The sequence below is a fragment of the Saimiri boliviensis genome, chromosome X, assembly GCF_048565385.1.
Source record: "Saimiri boliviensis isolate mSaiBol1 chromosome X, mSaiBol1.pri, whole genome shotgun sequence".
Classification (NCBI taxonomy): Eukaryota; Metazoa; Chordata; class Mammalia; order Primates; family Cebidae; genus Saimiri; species Saimiri boliviensis.
The window spans coordinates 127,017,129-127,040,870 of NC_133470.1; the positions used below are offsets into that span (position 1 = coordinate 127,017,129).

Here is a 23,742-nt window from a genome sequence, read left to right on the forward strand (position 1 = left end):
AATGCAACCATTTTTCCCCCAAATCTCAGTCTTTTCATTCTATTTCACCATTTCTTCTAGTCACAAACTGGATGCTTGGTAGTTGTACATATATAATTAACTCTAAAAAATATCTGCTAGAGTATTTATTCCTTTAATAGTTCACATAGAAGTGATGAGCATCTTTTCATGTTCATCTTTTCAAAATTTACTCCTTGGTAACTCCACAGTTCTATAATAATATATGAAGACAAGTCACACAAGCTTTATAATTTATTCATAAATAATTCTGAAATAAACATATGCAATACAGTATAGAAGAGGCAGGGAACATTGAGACAGTTCCTAAAAACAGATATGTCTAATTACAAAGAAAGATAGAAAATGAGAACAAACAGGATTTGTAAATGTGCCAAACTTTTCTTTATATTTCTTTTAAAGTCAAGGATTTCAACTGACTAAATATAAACACAGTACCCAAAAAGGTAGTGTTAATAACTAGGCACATAAAAAATGTTTTTAACCTAACTATATCTAAGCATTAAAAGTACAACTGAAGAAGCCAAATAATCTGTATGCTCAAAAGTATTTCTTACTCAAGTAAACAAGTTGCTAGTATGGTACATCAAACTACTTGTTAACTGTATATTCCAAAACAATAGTGAGAGCCTAAACAGAGACCGCTGTAAATCAATTGATCAAATCAACGAAAAAGCAACCAAATAAATTTCTCTGGTAATAATAATGACTGATTTCTATGCAACTGATTGTATCACAGTGTAAGTATAAATAATTAGCATAAATTTTTCAGACTACTGAAATGAGTGGACCAACCATTTCATGATCATGTTTCAATTATGTAACTGATCATGTAATATTCCAATTTTTTAACCTGTAAATATTCTACTCAGCTATCACTATAAAAATGGAATAGTTTATTTGCATGAGAAAACATATTTCCTATTTTTTATTGTTTTTTGAGACACAGTAGCTGGGATTACAGGCGCTCGCCACCATGCCCAGTTAATTTTTGTATTTTTAGTAGAGATGGGGTTTCGCCATGTTTACCAGGCTGCTCTCGAACTCCTGATCTCATGTGATCCACCTGCCTTGGCCTCCCAAAGTTCTGGGATTACAGGCGTGAGCCACTGTGCCCGGCCGAGAAGACATATTTCCTAACGGAGTAACAGAAATGACTGTAAATGGACACAATATCACTAGAATTGAATTTTGTCCCTTTTCAAAATATGTCAGAATAAAGAGAATACAGAAAACATTTTTTTACAGTTTTTTAATTGTTACCAATGCCATTTTGCCACTTTTTAGCTTTTTCATGCAGTTTCAGAAGAAATTAGAAATTAGCAATCTCTAACTCTCTTTTGATAATCATGATGATTTCAAGAGTTTCAGTCTCTGAGATATAGAATCCTTTGGCACTGGCACATTCTACTGGTGCAGGAAGAGTTATCAACAGCTTCCTAAAAAACCAACAACAACATAAAAACTTAAAATTAGCTTCCTTAAATGATATATCACTTTCGATAAGACAATAGAAAGCAACGTATGCCACCAGAATGTTAGAAACCAAAAACCCCAATATTTAGATAGTGTAAATATTGGATCAAAAATATGCCTAAATAATGCAAACAGTATACCAGTTTCTTGGACTTAAAAATCCAAGCAGTTGTTTTGGCTCCCCTAATTTTTTTCTAATTGACTTCATTTTGCATAGTCTCAGGTTATGTTTACAGGTATAGAAATAGAACCATGCAACTTTTAAGTTTGCTGGACAGATCTGTTGCCACTCATACTTGGAATGTGGCCGACTGATACAAATATGAAAATTGGAATGGATCTATAACACTTCTGCTAACACAGCTCTAGGCAGAGTCTCTACCACAGGTGTAGTTTTTGAAACTGAGACTAGGAATGATTTCAATACCAAATCAATGAAAGTGTTTCTCTCTCCTTGCTTCTGATTCTTTCTACTACACATTGACAAAAATTCCCTGTGACAGACTGCTAGGTTTATTTTGTGGTTTATGATTCAGTTGTTGGATAGTTGTATGTTTTAGATACATTGCTGGGATGAGACATCCATAATTCTGCTGTGTTGGCATGAATCTAAATTATGCATGGGGTCAGCACATGCCGGTTTAAGAAGAAAATTAAATGCATGAAACACTCGTTACTTCACATTTTCAGTAGAGAAGGTCTGAGTATCTCTATAAAAGATGGACAGAATGCTCTTTTAAAGTCATGAATCATTTAGAAGGCATAATATCCAATAAGTAAAGGAATATGGTATTTTTAGGGGCATTTATTGAGTTCTTGAACTGAAAACTAGTACGTATTTGAAAACAAAACCCTTGAAAATCTATTCCTTCTTTATTCCTTTGGAAAAACCTGAGTTCAGAAGACTGGGTTCGTTAAAGGTATTTATTACACATTTATGGAACCTAAAGGAGATATTTCCTGTGACTCTTACTCCATTCCATGTGGGGTTAGAGAAACACTTCACCTAAAAACACTGCGATTCAGTGGCAGTGCATTATAATGTAGACTGTGATATTTGGCATCTCAGAAAAAAAAGTGAGTGCAAAAACCATTTAGTCCATCCTTTAAAGCTTTTTACAATATAGGTTGTGCTAGACTTAGATTTCCTTTATACTTTATTCTATAAATGATAACATATTCACTTTAAAAAGAAAGCAAAGCTTAGTACATAGCTTCGTTGCACTAAAAGACAACTATAAATCAGCTAAAGGAGTTCCAATGATAATGTGCTCTTCTCTGTCCAGAGAGAAATAAATTCAAAAGAGACAGTTAGTGGCCATTGGAATGATCCATCTATGCCTGCATTTCTGTCTAGTTCTAAGTAGTATGGTTTAACATAATAAAATGTTGAAGAGTATAACTGTACAACTGATTGAGGCTCTTAGGAGAAGGGAAGTATTTTCATCGTCTGTTTTACTGTCGTCTTATCTATACTGAGATTTACATTTAAACAAAATAAAAATTCTACAAATAGTTATCCATGTACAATTGATTGAAGGACAGAAATGTATTGTATCTCGGTGCTCCCTTAGTGTCTAGTGGAAGACTTTATAAATGTTGAGTGAATAAATAAATGAATGAGTGAGTAAATAAATGAAGCAAGTATTCAGGTCACCACAAAATAACATTTGAAAAATTACCATAGATTAGTATTATAACATATGAACAAACATTTAAACCCAATACCTCTACTTCTACATTGATAATGTATTTGCATTTTTAAGAAGTTACAGTCTAGGCAGTGATCAAATATTCATCTGGTGTTAATTTTCATCAGAAATTAAATGCAAACAATACTATATGAATGTAAATGCAAAAAAAATATCTCTACAGTGAACTCAAGTTTAGAGACTTAAATGCTTATATTTATATTAGAGAGTTTAAGTTGATGGTGCTCACAAGAGATTTAAGCAAAGGACATCCTGGTTCCCAGCATATTCACATAATGCAATTTTTATCTTATATAATTAACAAAATTATTTGATTTACATATCTGGATTAAAAACCTTTTTAAGGTTTCCTGAAGGAGACATAACCATTTTCAAAGAAAATGCAGAAATGGTTACTGAGCCACAATTCAACTATTTCATTTAGAAAACTTCTTTTTTAGGTATCAGTCTGTGAAAATCGGTCAACACCCAAACTGAACTAAAGCGGCACAGCAAATGTGTGAATAATCTAAAGCAGCACTCAACCAAAAATTAGTTTACATTTGTCTTTAGAATGTTTTTTTATTATCACATTCAAGGTATTCATTTATGAAATTCTTAGCATTCACTTAGAAAAATAATGAAATCTCATATGAAGACTTAAGTCAAGAGATCTTGGTAAATTATCCAATTTTCCCCGTCTTTCCCCCTCTCCATTTACTCCATGTTGGGAATCTACATGCTAAAACAAAAACAACCAATTAAAAACAGCGAATAATTCGGCAAACTGCTTTATTTATTTATTTTGGTTATATAATGCTAAATACCTGGGTTTTATTGATAATTTGAATGCAATTGTCTAGTGTTTGACAGAAACCACTGGTCAATTCAGTTAAAATAAATTCGCTTGTTTCTGTCTTATAGATACAAGAACAGAATGCCCTCTCAAATCTTTCTTAGATTGGATAAACATAGCATTATATGATATCAAAGTTGGAAACTAAAGAAAGTATATATGAATATCAATAAACTCAAAAACAAGACACATTTCTAATAATGCAATTTCAGAGAATAGCATGGCTCTAAAGGATTCTCAAGTATTTAGGAAACATGATAAAAACCTTAATTCTATCTTCTGTCTTCTTAGTTAAGCAGGTTTTCTTAAGCAGATTTCTCTGCACTGAGCATTTAATATATAAGTACACTATGATCTAATGACCTAGTGTAGCCCATGTTCTATGTGGAAAAGTACATTTAACCCAAAATGTATTCTCACAGAACAATCATCTCATGTTATAAAAATTATATTCACTATTTCTGCAGTCTCCATCAATCTTTAGGTAGCTGCTATGGCTGTGATGTCATTCTAGATATCTATCAGAACCTACTAAATGAAAGTCTCACAGATAGTGAGAAGTGCTAGGGAAACGGAAATTAACTCCATGCTGTATAGATATGTGTGTGCTTTTAACAAGCTTGCAAATATCATGGAAGATTGAGTGTTCATTTAACCAACTTTCCTTGCATAGACTATGTGGAACAGTAAATTCATGTATAAAATGCAACAAAAAGGGTACAGTACTCCTTGAAGTAAACAGCAGATACAGTAAATATGTATATATGTGTGTATTGTATATATATGTGTGTATATTTATACATATATACATATATACATACATATACATATATATACTTATAAATATACACACATAAATATACACAGCAGATACAGCAAATATGTATATGTGTGTATTGTATATATAGGTGTGTATATTTATACATATATACATATAAGTATATATACATACATATACATATATGTATATATACTTATATGTATATATGTATAAATATACACACCTATATATACAATATATATACATATATTGTATATATAGGTGTGTATATTTATGTATACATATTGTATATATATGTGTGTATATATATGTTGTATATATAGGTGTGTATATTTATGTATACATATTGTATATATATGTGTGTATATATATGTATAAATATACACACACATATATACAATACACACATATATTGTATATATAGGTGTGTATATTTATGTATACATATTGTATATATGTGTGCATATATATATGTATAAATATATGCACACATATATACAATACACTCATATATACATATTTACTGTATATATAGGTATATATATTTATATGTATATATGTATATATACACACATATATATACAATGCACACATATGTATACATATATGTATACTTACATATATGTGTATATATATATGCATATACATATATATGTATATATATGTGTGTGTGTGTGTGTGTATATGTTATTTTAAGACAGAATCTTGCTCTGTTGCCCAGGCTGGAGTGCAGTGGTACAATCTCAGCTCACTGCAACCTCTACCTCCTGGGTTCAAGTGATTCTCTTGTGGGATTACAGGCATAAGCCACCACACCCAGCTGTGTATATAATTTTTATAACACGAGATGATCGTTCTGTGAGGATACATTTTTGAAATGATGTAAATAATGGGAAAATATTTGATATATACTTATCCGTAGACCATTTTTGGTTAAATGCATTTACTACAGAAGCCAAGATTAAGCTACATAGGCATATTGGGTTGCTTATACATAGGAATCTTCTGTACGAGGGATCTCCTTGTCCTTTTCTTGAAGTCCTAAGCTCAACAAAGGAGAATTATAGGTACTGATAATGGAAGGAAATGTGCCAGCAACTGCCTGCCTCCCAAATCCAGTTTGAAATGTTCATGAGTTACAGAGATAGGACCACTGCAATGATCCAATATGTGTTCACTCCTCTATGTCCAGATGAGATGTGCACAAAGCAGTGAGGTATTTAGATACTTTGTGTAACACACAACAGGTTCCATCAATTCCCTCTTTATAGAGTTAGTTTTGAGAAACAGGAGTGATTTGCCCATGTTACAAAATAATGTTACTGAGTTATGTTTGAACATGATTTAAACCTATGTAATAAAAGTTTATGTAGAAATATCCTGAAATAACTGAATTATTTAATGATTTTCTGTATTATTTCTAAATGTATTCACACAGACTGAGGATCTGGTAACAAAAAAAGATGTTATAGAATTTTTGTTTTAAGTAATTGATGGAAAGATCTTTTTGTTGACTTAGATGAACACAATCAAATTTAACCTTAGAGCCCCACAAAATGAAAAAAGTGTAAATATATTGCTTCTCTTATGTAATTAATGCACAAAAACTGTATGTAAGACTTACATCTTAATGGTGTTTTCACTTCTAGTTATTTTTTCTGATAGATAAACTGTATCTGGATGTCAAGAATTGTGTTTTGATAGCATTAACCCACTCCAAATGTATGGATGCAAAGTGGAAAAAAGCTCAAGTATTTCCAAACATATTTATTTTTATATTATATAGATCAAATATCTGAATGATTAACACAATTTTCCACTTTTCTTCAGACTTTGGGGTGATACAAAATACTATGTATATTTTAAAATGTAATATTAACTGAAGACTCAATATTATAATACACTATTCCAGTTCTAAGTTTTACTCACTTCTGAGGAGTACGAAGGTCAAGGATTGTTTCCTGGATATCAATTTGAATATCAGAAGGGTTTGTATTTGGCAGTTTAATTTTAGCCTGAGAGAAAAAATGAGAAGAAAAATACTGTTATCTCAGAGAACAATTAATTTGAAGAATGTAATAATACATGTGGAGAAGAGAATTAATATTTATCAAGTGCCAACTATGTGCCAGGCTATGCCCTATCTTTATGCCAATCTTGGGAAGCAAGAGATTATTATCCCCATTTTACAGATGGAGAAACTACAACAGAGAAATTTAGTGAGTGGCCCAAGGGCAACCTCCTGTAATCTGACTAAGGTTTCTGGCTCCAAAGCTATACAGAAACACTTTGGTTACCTGCTTGTAACCTTCATTCTCTGAAGATACACAGCAGTACACCTGTTAGAGTTGGGGACCGTCTACTGTCTTTATATCAGTTGGCAATTTGTATAAAAATGTTTAGTTCTCATGTTGGGTAACTTGGGGATGCTATCTTACAGTCTTCTGGTATAAATTTCCCTACTACATTTTCGAGGGAGGTGTGGGAGTTCACGTGTTATGTTAGCAAAACAAAAGAGAAATAACATTATGTTTCCCACCTCCCCAAAAAGACTACTTATTGGTTTAGTAAGGTTTCACTTGAAATGTCACATCTCAATTACCACATGGCCCAGCAATTCCACTCCTGGGTATATACCCAAGAGCACTGAAAACAGGTTTTCAAAAGAAAACATGTACATAATGTAGCTTATAGTAGCCCTATTCGTAATAGCCAAAAGGTGTAAGCAACCCAAATGCGCATCAACTGATGAATGGAAAAACAAAATGTGTTGTATCCATACAATGGAATATTATTCAGCCATAAAAAGGAAAAAAGTACTTTTATATGGATGAATCTTGAAAACATTATGCTAAATGAAAGAAACCAGGAATAAAATGTCACATATTATGGGATTCTACTTATATGAAATGTCCATGATAGGCAATTTTTTGTTTGTTTTTTGAGACAGAGTCTCACTCTGTCACCCAGGCTGGAGTGCAGTGGTGCAATCCTGGCTCACTGCAATATCTGCCTCCCAGGTTCAAGCGATTCTCCTAGCTCAGCCTCCAAAGTAGCTGGGACTACAGGTGTGTGCCACCATGTCTGGCTAATTTTTTGTATCTTTAATAGAGACGGGGTTTCACTGTGTTAGCCAGGATGGTCTCAATCTCCTGACCTCGTGATCCGCCTGCCTCAGCCTCCCAAAGTGCTGGGATTACAGGTGTGAGTCACTGTGCCCCGCCCACAATAGGCAAATCTATAGACAGAAAGTAGACTGGTGGTTGCTGGGGCCTGGGGAAATGGAGAAGAGGGAAGTAACTGTTTAATGGGTATGGGGTTTCCTTTAGGGTTGATTTAAATGTTCTGGAATTAGATATTGGTGATGGTTGCACAATATAGTGAATATACTAAATGTCACTAATAGTAAATTTTATACTATGTGTATTTTTGCCACAACACAAAGCCTATCTCTTACTCTATATGCTTTCTCTTTTTGATGGAAGTTGATGTCTATATATGAGATAGCATGGCATATGGTTTCCAAAAACAAAGAAATGAAGAAAATTCACCCTAAGGTTCAGGTAAATTATGAAGCTTTCTCTAAAATGAGCTGGAAGACTTGAAGTATTAGACATCTGGTGAATTCATGGCTCTAATGGCCAGAGGGAAAGCAGCAAGTTATGAGGGAAATACATATCAAATAAATAATGTGACAAATTGAGATTTCTTGTAAGAAGCTTAAAGTAGGCAATTGTGTTTTTGCAATATAATGTATTTGGAGCAATACAGACATGTATTTATTTATTAATTACTTTATTAAATAAATATTTTAGTTTATTAAATCTGTATATAAACAAAGATTTGTAAATAGAGTTCTACAGGTGCTACTATCTAAATACTATGGTTAACATTTTCTTTCAACAAAGAATTGCCTCCTAATTTATATTTTGAAAATTCAAATCTTCATAATTAGAGACACTACAATTGAGAGAAGCATGGTTCTCAGAGGGTAGTTATAGATGCTTTGCCTCCAAGTAAATAAGCATTCTATTTGACAAAGAAAGCCCCATTTTTACTCTAATACTGAGGTCTGATAGTCAAGTTGAGATGTTCTTTAATGTCTCATGTTAACTCATGTCACCTCGAAGAAGAGATTCAAATATTTGTTTCTTTAGCCTGAAATGTTTAGAATTTTCATGGCAAAATATTGTTTTTCCAGGGTTGAAATGCCAATTGAGAAAGAAAAAAATTATGACATTTAAAATTCAGATACAATTTCTGGGTAGAACTTTAAAGTGGTTCTTAAAATCATTTGCTGTTCTAGGGAAGGGCAATTCAGAAACGACTCACTAATTTTTCTTCTTATTGAAATTAAAATTATCTACTACAATGGTTTCAGAGGAGAGACAAGAGTAAAGACAAATTAGGTGGAATTGCACACATTAATATCTTGCAAGATAGAAGATTCAATGAAGAATCTTAATAGAAGAACAACACCTGAAACATGCATGAGACTTCTGCAATACTTTAAATGAATACCTGGAATATAGACATGGATATTAAATGATCTCTAACTGATTGCGCTCAAGACCTAACTTGTTAAACATTAGTAAATATAGGATGATGTCACTGACCAAACAATTTTAAGGGATTGATGTTCCTCTCTTTACTCAGGGTGCAAATTGAATTTGTTTTAAAAAATAAGTTATTTTAATAGGTAAACTAAGAAAAACTTCAAAAATTCATTGGGAAACTTTTAACCTTTTGGGAGCTCAACCTTTAGAATCAAACTTAGGTTTAGATTCTGGTTCTGTTACTTTTAAAAATTAATTATTTATTTTTTGAGACAGGCTCTCTGGCACCCAAGCTGGAGTGCAGTGGTGTGATCGTGGATCACTGCAGCCACGACCTCCTGGGCTCCAGCAATCCTCCAGACTCAGTGTCCTGAGAGGCTGGGACCACAGGTGTGCACCACCACACCTGGCTAGTTTTTAAAATTTTTTTGTAGAGATAGGGTCTTGCTATGTTGCTCAGGCTGGTCTCAAATTCCTGGGCTCAAGTGATTCTCCAATCTCGGCCTCCCAAAGTGCTGGGATTACAAATGTAAGCCACTATGCCCGTCCACTTATTATTTATTGTTTACTGGTTATCTATTATTGCATAACAAATTATACCTCCCCAATTTATAACTCAAAACAACAATAAACGTTTATTATCCCACATGTTTTCGTGGATCAGGAATTTCGGAATGGCTTAGCTAAATGGTTCTGGCTTAGGCTCTATTATGAGATTGTAGTCAAGATATTGGCTGTGGCTGTAGACATCTGCAGCTTTGCCTAGGACTAGGGGATCTTCATCTAAGATAGCTTACTCACACGGCTGTTTGCAAGGGGCCTTAACTCTTCACCAGATGGACTTCTCCATAGTGTTGCTTGAGTGTCCTTAGGATACAACAGCTGTATTCTCCCCAGAGTAAAGGATCCAAAAGATCAAGGCAGAAGCAATGCCTTTTTTAGAATGTAGCCTCATAAATTACACTTTTTTATTTAAAAAAAATTTATTGGTTATACAGGTCATCCCTACTCAATAAGGAGGGGACTACACCAAAAAAAGAATATCTGGAGGTGAGAATTATTGGGTGCCATGCTGGAAGCTAGTTACCCCAGTACCCGTCATTAACTTTATTTCAAACACCTGCCTTCTGGCCTTATAAATAAAAAGTAACAAGAAAAAAAGTCCATAATTTAAGATTAGTGAGATCTTTTCTTCCTACTTGCAGCTTCTCTTCAGGCTAGTAGTAAAAACTACTCAGTCTCTCTCTGGGAATTTACTTCAAGACTTCCCTCAAGAGAGGTAAAGGTAGGTTAAAGTGCTTACAAGTCGTTTTCATGGGCCTTCATTTATTGTCCTCTATGTGTTGTAAGAGAGTTGACTTACTAGGGCAGTCATTATTGAGTGATTATTATTGTGAGTTTGAAATCTGTTCTTTCCTGTCTTGTTCTTATGAGAGATTTATATGACAAGTTGGCTCCTGAAAGGTCATATTTCTGTAATTTGTAAGTGATTAACAGGCTTCTCAGCTCCTCAGATGAATGTCTATGATCATATTATAAGATGTTTGAAAATTGACAGGAGAAGTCCAATTTGCAGGTGTCCCATGGAGGTCATCCATTCTGTTTCCTCTTGAACTGTCACTTCATCACCAAGAGGAGGAGAAGAAGTAAAAAAGATCTTATGGGTAACTTGGCCAGAACTATTTACTGATATTTCAGTGAAGCTGCTTCACTGAAGGGTTTGGACTGACACTTTGGAAGATATTCTAAATTAATTTATTTACAGGTTTTAGATATTGTAAGAATATTTCTATTTGACAGACATACAGCAACCACTCCTTATACATCTGATTCTTAGGAAGGAAAACTATTTGAGTTCCCATTTGAAACTTAACAATATTAGGAAATTCTGATTAACAGAAAAAAGTTTGGCTAGATTTCATTCTGAATTGCTTCAGTTGTTAAATTTACCATTATTTATGGAAACATGTATGAGATATTTTTTCACGGCAGATATACTAAATATTTTATAAAACTCCTATGAACAATGATAATCTATAGAAAAAATTTAAAAGGCATTAGATCTCTGCTTTGAAATTATAAAAATATTTACCTCTGAAGCATAAAAATATAGAGATATGCGTTGTAAAAATCTAGGGCAAAAACCCAGTAGGTCATGTTTTTAAATTAATGGATAAGTTTTGATAATGCTACCATTTTGAAAGAGTCCAGTACTATATTGTCACACTTGTCCTTTTAAAAATGGTTCATAGATGTGTGCCTCCTCTCCATCACAGGAGTCAAGAGTAAGCTCAGCTCACTCTGTAGTAAGAACATTCATCTATAGGCATCTATATCTCCACTGGCACTCACCCTCTCCCCCAAATAATCATAGCCCCAACACCACTACCTGCCTTGAGACCACCAGAACTAAATTCATTATACTTTTAATTATGTTTGTCAATAACCACAGGAAGTCTTAGACTCCCAAATCATTCCTTATTACATAACTACCATATAGATCTTCATATCTCCTATGATGTCTCCATTTTCTACCCCTCATCAAATCCTGAACCTTTTCCATTAGGTCCTCTGGAATACATAATACATCATCCCTTACCTCTTAAGCCTCTTTGAATATTCTCAACTTCTCGGTCTAATTGAAATCTGGATCTCTCCGATCATACTGCTTCCCCTATAGTTTTCTCAGTTGGCACCTGTTTTTTTACCCCTCTCATTTCCTTTCGATCAGTGGGCCTGCTCCTTTCTTCCAGTTTAAAAAAAAATCTCATGTCCTCCATTATGCTAAGTGAAAAAATGCCAGACACAGAAAGAAAAACACTGTATGACCTCTCTTAAATATGGAACCTAAAAAAATTTCTGATACATAGAAATAGAGAGAAGAATGGTGGTTACTAGAGGTGGGGTAGGAGATGAAGAGATGCAGGTCAAAGGATACAAACTTGAGTTATTTAGGATGAATAGCTGTAGAGATCTAAGTTACAGCACGAGGACTATAGTTAATATTATATCAATTACGGGAAATCTTCTAAGAGAGTAGATTTTAGGTACTCTTTCCCCCCCACCTACACAAAAGATACTACCTGAGATGATAAATATATTAATTAGCTTGACTGCAGTAATCATTTTACTGAGAATATGTGTATCAAAACATTATGTTGTACACCTAAAATATATACAATTTAAAAAGTCATGTCTTTACACGATATCACTTATTACCCATTGTGTTGGAATAGTTTATCAGTTCCTGGGACACTTCCCCTGATTTCTCTAAGAATAGGTACTTGTTCTTTATTGATATTTCTAAGATTACCTCCTCTCTTAAATCTTGACATTTAAAATATTCACTTAGATTAACCTTTCTAGTCTGGGCCTGATGTGCACACCTATAATCCCAGCACTTTGGGAGGCCAAGGCAGGCAGATCACTTGAGCTCAGGAGTTCAAGACCAGCCTGGGCAACATGGCGAAACCCCATCTCTACAAAAAATACAAAAAGTAGCCTGACATGGTGGTGCGCAGCTGTACTCCCTGTTACTTGGGAGCCTGGGGTGGGAGGATCGCTTGAGCCCAGGAGGTCGAGGTTGCAGTGAGCCAAGATCGCACCATTACACTCCAGCCTGGGTGACAGAGTGAGACCCTGTCTCAAAAAAAAAAAAAAAAAAAAAGGATAACCTTTCTAACATCTGAACCTCACTTCCTCATATCCTTCAGGTCTTTGATCAAATATTGCCTTCTTAGTGAGGCCTTTCCTGACCACACTTTTAATAATTTCAGCTACCACCAACTCTAGTATGCCCTATTACTTCCTCCTCAGAGCATTCTCAGCTTCTAATGTACAATACAATGTATGTGTTTACTTATCTCTCCCACAATAAAGTAAGCTCTGTGAAGGCAGTGATGTTTATGTTTTGTTTACTATGCTGTTCTCTATTCTTAGAACATACCTCTTGACTCCTGTGATGGGAGAGGAGTCATGCATCTATGAGCTATTTTTAAAAAGACAGGTATAGTAATATGTACTGGACTGTTTCAAAATGGTAGCATTATCAAAATTTATCCATCTGGCCAAGCACAGTGGCTCATGTCTGTAATCCCGGCACTTTTGGAGGCCAAGGTGGGTGGATCACTTTACATAAGGAGTTTGAAACCAGCCTGGCCAACATTGTGAAACCCCATCGCTATAAAAAATACAAAAATTAGCCTGGTGCAGTGGCATGCACCTGTAATCCCAGCTACTCAGGAGGCTTAGGTGGGAGTATTGCTGGAACCTGGGAGGTGGAGGCTGCAGTGAGCCAAGACTGCACCACTGCACCCCAGCCTGGGAAACACAGTGAGACCTTGTCTCAAAAAGAAAGAACAAAGAAAGAAATTTATCCATTAATTTAATAACATGACCTATTGTTTTTTTGTCCTAGTTTTGGATAATACATATCTCTACAATTTTATACATCAGAGGTAAATATTTTTATAATTTCAAAGCAGAGACCCATCACCTTTAATTTTTTTTATTTTCCTATAGCTTATCATTGTTCATGAGAGTTTTCATAAAATATTTAGTGGTATAGCATAGGCACTCAACAAATATTTGTAGAGTGAATGAATAAATGCAAGGATGGTTCCATATTAAGAAATTTGCTAATATAACTTACCAGTAGATCAAAACTAAAAAAATACATGATCTTTGCAAATGGTAAAAAGGCATTTGATTAAATTCATCATCTATTCTTGCTTAAAATAGAACTCTTAAAATCAGAATGGATGAACAGTTCCTTAACACACAACCCAAAAGTCAGTATCTAACTAAATGAAGTAACACCAAACCATTCCAATTAAAATAAGAAATTTATATTTTTGTACCCATTAACCAACCCTACACTTCCCCTCCCTAAACTACCTTTCCCAGCCTCTGGTAACTATTCTTCTACTCTCTATGTCCATGATTTCAATTGTTTTGATTTTTAGATCCCACAAAAAAAGTGAGAATGTATAATGTTAGTCTTTCTGTGCCTGGCTTATTTCACGTAACATAATAATCTCCAGTTCCATCTATGTTGTTTCAAATGACAGGATCTCTTTTTTATGGCTGAATAGTACTTCACTGTGTATCTCTATTATGCACCCGCATTTTTTTTAATTTTTAAAAATTTACAGTGAGAAATAAATAATGTTCAGTATTCACTATCATATTACATAATATAGTTCTGGAGGTACTAACATGCAATTAAACAAGAAATAGGAGGTTAAAATGACTGGAAAGGAAGAAGTAAAATTTCATCATCTGAGGGACTAGGTGGAATACCCAGGTGGAATGAATAACAGGGAACTGGGAAATAACTTGGCATATTGAAGGATCAAAAAGAAGACCAGGATAAGCAGAACATAACAAGAAAGAAAGTGTCACATTGGATGAAACTGTAAAAGTAGGTAAGGGTCAGATCATACAGGGCCTTTACCTACTTTTAAGATAAGGAGTTTGGATTTTGTTCTGTACGTGCAAGAGGAAGCCATTGAAGGCTGTAAGCAAAGAGGTGATGTGGTCTGATTTATCTTTTTTAAAATTTGAGACAGAGTCTTGCTCTGTCACCCAGGCTGGAGTGCAATGGCATGATCACAGCTCACTGCAACGGCTGCCTCCCGGGTTCAAGCAATTCTCCTGCCTTAGCCTCCCAAGTAGCTGAGACTATGAAAGTGCACCACCGTGACTGGCTAATTTTTGTAGTTTTAGTAGAGACAGGGTTTCACCATGTAGGCCAGGCTGGATCGAACTCCTGACCTCAGGTGATCCACCTGCCTCGGCCCTACAAAGTGCTGGGATTACAGGCGTGAGCCACCACACCCAGTCCTGAATTACTTTTAAAAAGGATCTGTTATACTCTGTGGAAAGGCTATAGGAAAGAAAGAGTCAAAGCAGGGAGATATGTCAGAAGAGACTCATGATGGTCCAGATAGAGATGATGATAACAGTTGCAGTGGTAATGAAAATTAGATGGATTTAGATTATATTTTGAAGGTACAGCCAGTAATATATGCTGATGGATTAGATATGAGGTATAAAGGAAACAGGAATGACAGATGATTTAGGTATTTAGCTTGAGCAACTGGGTAAATGTTGTTGCCATGCAGAAGTGAATGAGGAAAAGGTTTGCTGAAGACAATTAAGAGTTCTGTTTTAGACATGTTAGGATTGAGTTGTCTATTAAACAAGTAAGAGATGCCAAGTACGGGGTCAGTTATATGAATCCAAAGCTCATAGGAGAGTTCAGGACTAGAGAGATAAATGGTATTTCAAGCTATGAGAGTAGGTGAAAAGAGAATAGGTAGAGAAAAAAAGACGTATGTCAAATCTCCAGAGAACTTAAGGCAGAATAGGAAGAGCCAGTGATTTGGGAGTGAGAGAAGGAATGCTTAGTGATTTTGGAAGAAAAGAGTGAAGTCTTTCCTCACTCCTCAGTGAGAGTGGGGTCATTAAAGTAAAAAGAAAACTGTGTTTCAAGAAGGAGAGGGCAGGCTGGGTGTGGTGGCTCACGCTTATAATCCGAGTACTTTGGAAGGCCGAGGCAGGCGGATCACTTGAGGCCAGAAATTCGAGACCAGCCTGGCCAACCCTGTCTCTACTAAAAATACAAAAATTAGCTGGTGTAGTGGTGTGTGCCTGTTGTTGCAGCCACTTGGGAGGTTGAGGCAGGAGAATAGGTTGAACCTGGAAGACAGATGTTGCACTGAGCCAAGATCACATCACTGCACTACAGCCTGGGTGACAGAGCAAGACTCTGCCTCAAAAAGAAAAAAGAAGAGAGTAGTCAACAGGGTAGAATGCTGTCGAGCAGCAGCACCCTCATATCTTCAATCGCTCTTTATCTAATCTGTGTTTTTAAACTAGAGGAAAGCAATGTGGGCATTTTGTGTAGCGCAATTCTTTATTCTTGAGGACTATACCTCTTATTGCAAGATTTAAGGCAATCCTGGCCCTGAATACTAAGTGACAATAACATCCTGTAATCAGCTGGGCATGGTGGTCCACGCCTGTAATCCCAGCAATTTGGGAGGCCAAGGTGAGAGAATTGCTTGAGCCCAGAATTTTGAGACCAGTTTGGGCAACGTAATGAGACTCTGTCTCTACAAAAAAATATAAAATAAAAATTAACAGAGCATTGTGGTGCATGCCTGTAGTCCTAGCTACTAGAAAGGCTGAGGTGGGAGGATGGCTTGAGCTCAGGACGTCAAGGCTGCAGTGAACTGAGATCAGGCCACTGTGTTCCAGCCTGGGTGACAGCAAGACCTTATCTCAGGAAAAAAAAAAAAATCTGTAATCATTGTGACAACCAAAAACGCCTCCTTTTGAAATTTTTATTTATTTATTTATTTTACTCTTTGTCTATTAGCTCTAGTGACACACAGTAGGAACTAAATAAATATTACATGGATGAATGCATGGATTCTTGTCATGAGCTGAAAGGCATACATAAATCTCTCCTGTCTTAAAATAAACTCCCCTAAATCCTGCCTCCTCCTCAACAATCATTTCCTTATTCTCCTCCTCTTCACCACTAAACTTCCACAAAGAACAGTCTATATTTGCTGGCTTCTCTTCCTCACTTCCTCTTCACTTCTTAGCTTTCTTCGATCTGGTGGTGTTGGCCATACCACTGAAGCTGCTGTCTTCCAAAGATCACCAAAGACTTCTTAACTGACAAATCTCAAAGTTCCTCCTGCATCCTAATCCTGCTTGACAGCGGCAGATACTATTATGGTTTCCCTCCCATCTCTGAATATCCTTCTCAGTTCCTCTACCTTTATTCATTCCTCAAGTATTGGTAATTTCCAAGGTCAATCTGTGAATCTGCTTGCATGGAATCAGGAGTTTCTGCCAGGTCCAACTCAAGGATTCTAGACCATGTGATTCAGATATTTTGATGAAACCTTCTCAAAATAACATCATCAAAATGTAAGACTACTGATACATATATCAAGTGATACATGTATATAAGACATCCTTTACCTTTATTCCATCATTGACCATAGTCCATCTCAAACACACATTCTCTCTCTATTTTTCTCCATCTTATTATGGGGTACTTTTATTGACAACTCTACTAATTTTGGTATTGGTTAAAATTTAATATACATATTACCTTCATTATCAGAAATATACTGTCTTTATGATTAGATTAGTTTTTTTTTTTTTTAAGATGAAGTTTCATTCTTGTTGCCCAGGCTGGAGTGCAATGGCACGATCTTGGCTCACCACAACTTCTGCCTCCTGGGTTCAAGAGATTCTTTTGCCTCAGCCTCCTGAGTAGCTGGAATTACAGGTATGTACCACCATGCCCGGCTAATTTTGTATTTTTAGTAGAGACTGGGTCTCCCCATGTTGGTCAGGCTGGTCTTGAACTCCCGGCCTCAGATCCACCCGTTTTGGCCTCCCAAAGTGCTGGGATTACAGGAATGAGGCACTGCACCGGGCACAGATTGGCTTTTAAGGAGCTATTTGTTACCATGTCCCACAACCACCATCATTATGAAGGAGTGTTATGACATTAACTATAAATGTATATATTATGAATATATTACTGAGACAACTATTAGAAATTTAATTGAAGTTTTACTGTGCTGCCTGGAACTAATAATATGGAATCATATTACAGCTCAAATATCCTTCCCTCTGCCACATGGTCTGGCATACAACTAATCAAACAAGGTTAACATAATCAGGAAACCTACCATAAAGAAAAAGACCAAAAAAACAAAAACTAGGTCCATCCTCTAGAATGGAATGAAATGGAAAACAAAATCTGTTTCATTATCAAGTAGCCAAATCCATGTTTTCATTAAAAATAAACAAATATAGGCCAGGCGTGGTGGCTCACGCCTGTTAATCCCAGCACTTTGGGAGGCCGAGGCAGACAGATCACCTGAGGTCAGCAGTTCCAGGCCAGCCTGGCCAACATGGTGAAACCCCATCTCTACTAAAAATACAAAATTAGTTGGGCATGGTGGTAGCTGGAATTACAGGCATGCACAAACATGCCCAGCTAATTTCATTATCAAGCAGCTAAATCCATATTTTCATTAAAAGTAAACAAACATAGGCTAGGCACCATGGCTCAGCAGTGAGCTGAGATTATGCCACTGCCCTCCAGCCTGGTCAATGGAGTGAGCCTCTGTCTCAAAAAAAAAAAAAAAAAAAAAAAAAAAAAAAAAAAAAAAAAAAAGAAGTAAACAAATATAACTGTTTTAACCTTAAGAAACAAATCAGGATTTAAAGAGCAGACCATTCAGGAAGCAAGCGAATTCTTAGAGAATGAACAAACACTTTGCTCAAAATTGTTGATAGCACTTTCTGAGATAAATATGTTTGATAAACATGTGACTTCTGGTTGTCAGCCTGCCAGATGGTGACTGACTTCTATCCCATCCCTGACTCTCATCTCATTCTCAGTGAGATTTAAAGATGGGGGAAAGCTCATATCCTAGGGAGGAGGTGATGTTAGGGGAAAAAAAATAGGCTTAGTGGCTTGTTTCTTGGGTCACATCAGAATGTCCTCTTATCAATATAGATCCATCAAAGTAAAACATCAAAATATGTATTCATTCTAGGTCAAAGAGCATCAAGCTATCTGCAAGCTGCCTTTCCCCTCTCCTAGAATAAACAATGGGTAATTTGGCAGAATACCAATAACCCTAGCCCCATTCATTTTTGGATTTTAGCACCAAGGGTGAAAATGAGAATCTGCTGACCTATTTTTCCAATGCACACATCCCATTTCCTGCCACAAATAATCTTACGGAGAATTAGGCTATTTTCTTACATAGTTTTGATACCTAGAGTTCCTTTTTCCATACTCCTCAACTAGTACCCAAGAGCTCTAGTACCTCAGTAAGTCTGGCAATAGCCAGTAGTAATGGCAAAACTGCAATTACTTTTGCACCAACCTAATATCACACACATTACAGTGAGAGCTTTGGGGAGAGGAATGGAGAATATAGATAGAGGATAAAAGGAAATCAAAACAAAACAAAACAAAATAAAACAAGCTAGGGGACTTCCACTCATGGGGTTTAAAGAAAAGTATATATGTCACCTAGGAAAAAGAAGCCCTCTAGATCTCTGATTATTCTTCCATTAATGTATATGAGTATTTGAAACCTTGCAAGCCCAACTTTAGTTTATCAACTGTAATATAAGGATGAGAAATTAGATCAGCATCTTTCAAACTGTGTTCCAAGGAGCCTCAGCCATTCTTCTAAGAGCTGCCTAATGTGTGATAGTATCTTTTTAAATAAGGCAGTGGTACTTTTTTATATGTTTAATACACTGGGCTTACTTACAGAATTTATTTGAAAAAAAAAAGTTTGACAGCTAGAAACAAAATAAACCTATAAACGACTGGCTAGCTCTACCTCTAAAATACATAAATATAGATTAAGGCAAGGGAAACTTGGTGGCTACAAACTCAGGAATAAAGCAATACCAGAGGATAACAATAGGGCAGAATTTGGATAATGAGGCTCTTTGGGTTTGAGGTTTGAAGGGTTTGCTGAAGACATTCCTAATTCAGAATTTTGTTTAGGACCGTTGCTTTTATTTAGGATTCATAAATTTTGCTTTCTTATTTGGAGTCTGGGAAGGGTAAAGGAAATGATGGTCCTTGTGAATTTTTAAACCTCAAATCTTACTTCTTGTATATAAACAGATTGTATTTCTTTTGCCTTCCTCCGTTTAAGTAAGGGTTTTCTTCTTAAAGTCTTTGGATTGGATTGCTACATATAGACCAGTTCTAGGACCCAAATAACATATTTAGGCAATTCTCAGGTACAATTTTCTTCACATTTTAATGTTTCTGATACTGAGATGCTCTGCATAATCAATGGTGATATAATATGGTATTACACCTATTTTCTTCTGAAACATTGTTATCGTTAAATAAATGACACATTTACAATTTTATGATGTCTTATACTCAAGGAAAAACAATATTATCAACAAGAATGATAAGCATATAAATATGAGCAAGAAATACTTGAGATGGGCTCAACAATCTAGTTACTTTGGGTCTTGTCAGTGGAGTAAACAACGATAGTGAATATCATCATTAGTATGCCTACAGGATAACATTCAAGCTACAAATAAAAGCTACAAGTTTTTATCTTTTTTGAGTGTCAGCTTACCGGTCCATTATTACCCACACTTACTCTTTATTCTTGTTATATTCACTGCTTACTCAAATATGCCATGCTATTTCATGCCGGGATACTTTTCCATGTGCTCTTACCTCTGCTTGGAATGCCCTTCTTAGAATGTTGTCCACTGTAGAAATATTATCCACTTAAAGTTGATCCCTTCCTGCTTTATGTCACTATGTACCTGATATATGCCTTTATTATTCTATCTTTAATTTTTACGGGTACATGATGGGCATATATATTTATGGGGTGCATGAGATATTCTGATACAGGCATATAGTGTATAATAATTACATCAGGGTAAATGGTGTGGATTTCTATCACTTCAATCAGTCATCATTTCTTTGTGTTATGAGCATTCCAATTGTACTCCATCAGTTATTCTAAAATGTACAACAAATTATTGCTGATTGTTACCATTCTGTTGTACTATCAAACACTAGATCTTATTTATTGTGTCTAACTATATTTATGTGCCCATTAACCATCCCCATTCCTCCCCTCATGCCCACTACCCTTCCCAGTCTCATAACCACCATTCTATTCTATTCTATTCTATTCTATATGCCTTTAAATATGTACTTAACATACTGAGCTGTGATGATTTATTAGGTGTCAATCTCCTTTACTATAAATGCCTTGAGCACAATTGACCGTTTATTATTTATTTTTGTATTTCTAGTACTTAGGACAGCCCCTGGTATGTAGTAACATTCACTAAGTATTTAAAGAATTAATAAATGAAGAAACAAAGAGAAATAAAGGAAAGACAAAAGGAACAGTATACACGTGATGAAGTGCCATATCATCAACAAATGTGTTGTTTGCTGCTGTTTTTCAGTGGTGCCCATGACTCATCTCAACCTTCAGAACTTCTGGTAGACTTATAATTGTTTACACAATTACAAGTATTAATATAATTATGTTACACAATTATAAGTATAAATGTAATTATTGTATTCTTAATAATAAAATTAATTCATTTATGTTAGTTTTGTCTCCCCAGTTGATTATAAATTCATTTGAGAGAAATAGCAAGCCTTCTGTGCATACTTACTGAGTTTTAGATAAACCATGTATTCGTATTATAAGGTATGATTTAGTTTCTGAGAGTCTTCATTCGGGATATCTTTATTACTAAAACTAGTGGCAATTTTTGCATGAGAGAAATGGTAAGACTTGCAACAGTTTTGTTCATTTTGGGCCTCGAATTCCTCCAGAACTTAGAGCAACCCCCAACACTACACATCGAAAACACAATTTTTCAGTAATTTAAGAGAGAGGAATTTGAATATTACTGGTAAAACCCTGGGAGCTAATTACTTCAAGATTACTTGAAACCTTTAGAGTCTGAAAAATCTCCTGAGGTACTTAAAGCCACTATTCCCATTATGTTACTTGATTCAATTGAATGTCTTAGATTTTGCTAATAAGAGAAAACCTGAAGTTCACGCAAAAGAGAAATTCCATTTAACATTTGCTTAAGGAAAAAATATTACACATCTCCCATGGGCACCACAGTATTCTATAATGTATTGTAAGAAAGGAGGGAAAAAAATAGAAGCAAAGTCCCTGATCTCAAAAAATAAATTTTTAACACAAGAATTACTTGTTAATGTTGCTAAAATGAGTCAAATTCCACACTCTAGGTTAGGCCCAGATTTTTCAACAAGATCATTATAAGGATGAAATAAGCAAAAGTAAGTTGTTATCATTGAAATTGTTGGTATTGCTACAACTGTTATCCAGAAACAGTGACCCGGTAAAGGATGTTCTCCAACATTCTGTAGCTTCATTCAGATAAGAAAGCAAAGCAACATTTTAGATGTCTTTCTTAGTGTTTTTAATCAGAAGTAAGATGCCAAAATTAGGAAAATCCCTTTTGAAGTCCCACATTGTAAGCTGAGTCATTATAAGAAATACAGAAATAAGAGATAAGACAGATACAGGGAAGGAGATATTTCATTTCAATTGTCTGTCAATTTATCAGAAGTTAATAACCAGTCAGATGGCATGCACGGGACAGAACTAGGATGAAAGAAAATCCAGTCCAATTCGGTTGGGAAGTTTCAATAGGAATAAAAATAGAAATTGTGTATTGTGTCATATGATTCTATTATGTTTATTTGTAAATCTTGTCCAAACGTGTAAGCTTAGCTTATTTTATACAAGTTAACAATTTGAAACTCTATTCCATTATTCCCCTAGTACCTGAAACATAGCAACCGCAATTTTTAAAGAGTTTACAACCTTGCCTACAATATTATATATTCAATAGTCAGTCAATATAGCGACAATGGTCATATAGAAAATAAAGAAGGGAAGGAGAGGCTTACCACTAGTTCAGTGCAACAACTTGTTGAGGGGTCTTTCTTTGACAACCCTAAAAATACATCCTCAGTTCCCACCTGCTGTCTGAATACAATCTCATACCTGAAAAAAACAATCAATGATAATAGGAACTCAAATGAAAGAGCAATTTCCTGTCACAGAACAGAAAACTAGAAATTTATGAGGACATGCTATTAAAAAAAGTAAAAGGACTACATAAATAAAGTGCTTGCAGGTCTTCAGGCATATAACAATAGAACATAAAGGAAAATAAGTCTAGAAATGTGGTCAAAAATAAACACTGAAAAGCAGAATTGTTATTATTTTCTAAAATAAAGCCTTCACTGTTTTAGAGCTCTACAAATAAAATAGATTGAGGAAACTTCTAATAAGATTCTAATAAGATTAAAACTAGAAGAAAAAAAGTCTGTTCCTGAAAAACAATGGCTCAGAAAAACACTGAGTCCATAACCTACGGATTGATGGAAACCTTCCTCTGCTAAGTTTAAACTACAGAGTAGAGGAGAAAATTCAGGTTTAGTACTGTTTCTGTCATTAACTGTGGGCCTTGGTCAAGTTACAAACTCATGGGGTCAGCTTCTACATTTATATGATTTATGGGAGGGAGGTGTGAATTTGAAATAAATGATCTTTATGTCTAAAATTCTACAATAGAAACACTGGCAATATAGTCAGCACAGCTACACTATAGTACTTAGAATCTAGTCTTACAGAATTCTGAGTTTAATGAAAGATTTTCCTGACATTTCACCCCAACATGACAATTCACAAATCGTTTCTTTCCCCCAAATTTGGGCCTCCAGGAATAGAATGGTTTATAGCATCC

General features: G+C 35.2%; 1 protein-coding gene across 1 annotated transcript in view; it reads right to left on the bottom strand.

Annotated features, from left to right (window-relative positions):
* Positions 1 to 308: 308 nt before the first annotated feature.
* The window catches only part of DNAAF6 (dynein axonemal assembly factor 6), a 41,040-nt gene continuing 17,606 nt past the window's right edge, over positions 309 to 23,742 (bottom strand). The window contains exons 5-7 of the mRNA XM_010346379.3: positions 22,901 to 22,997; positions 6,752 to 6,837; positions 309 to 1,457 (exon numbers count right to left, since the gene is read on the bottom strand). Coding sequence (XP_010344681.1) covers positions 1,331 to 1,457; positions 6,752 to 6,837; positions 22,901 to 22,997 — 310 coding nt within the window. The 3' untranslated portion in view covers positions 309 to 1,330. The remainder of the gene's footprint in view (positions 1,458 to 6,751; positions 6,838 to 22,900; positions 22,998 to 23,742) is intronic.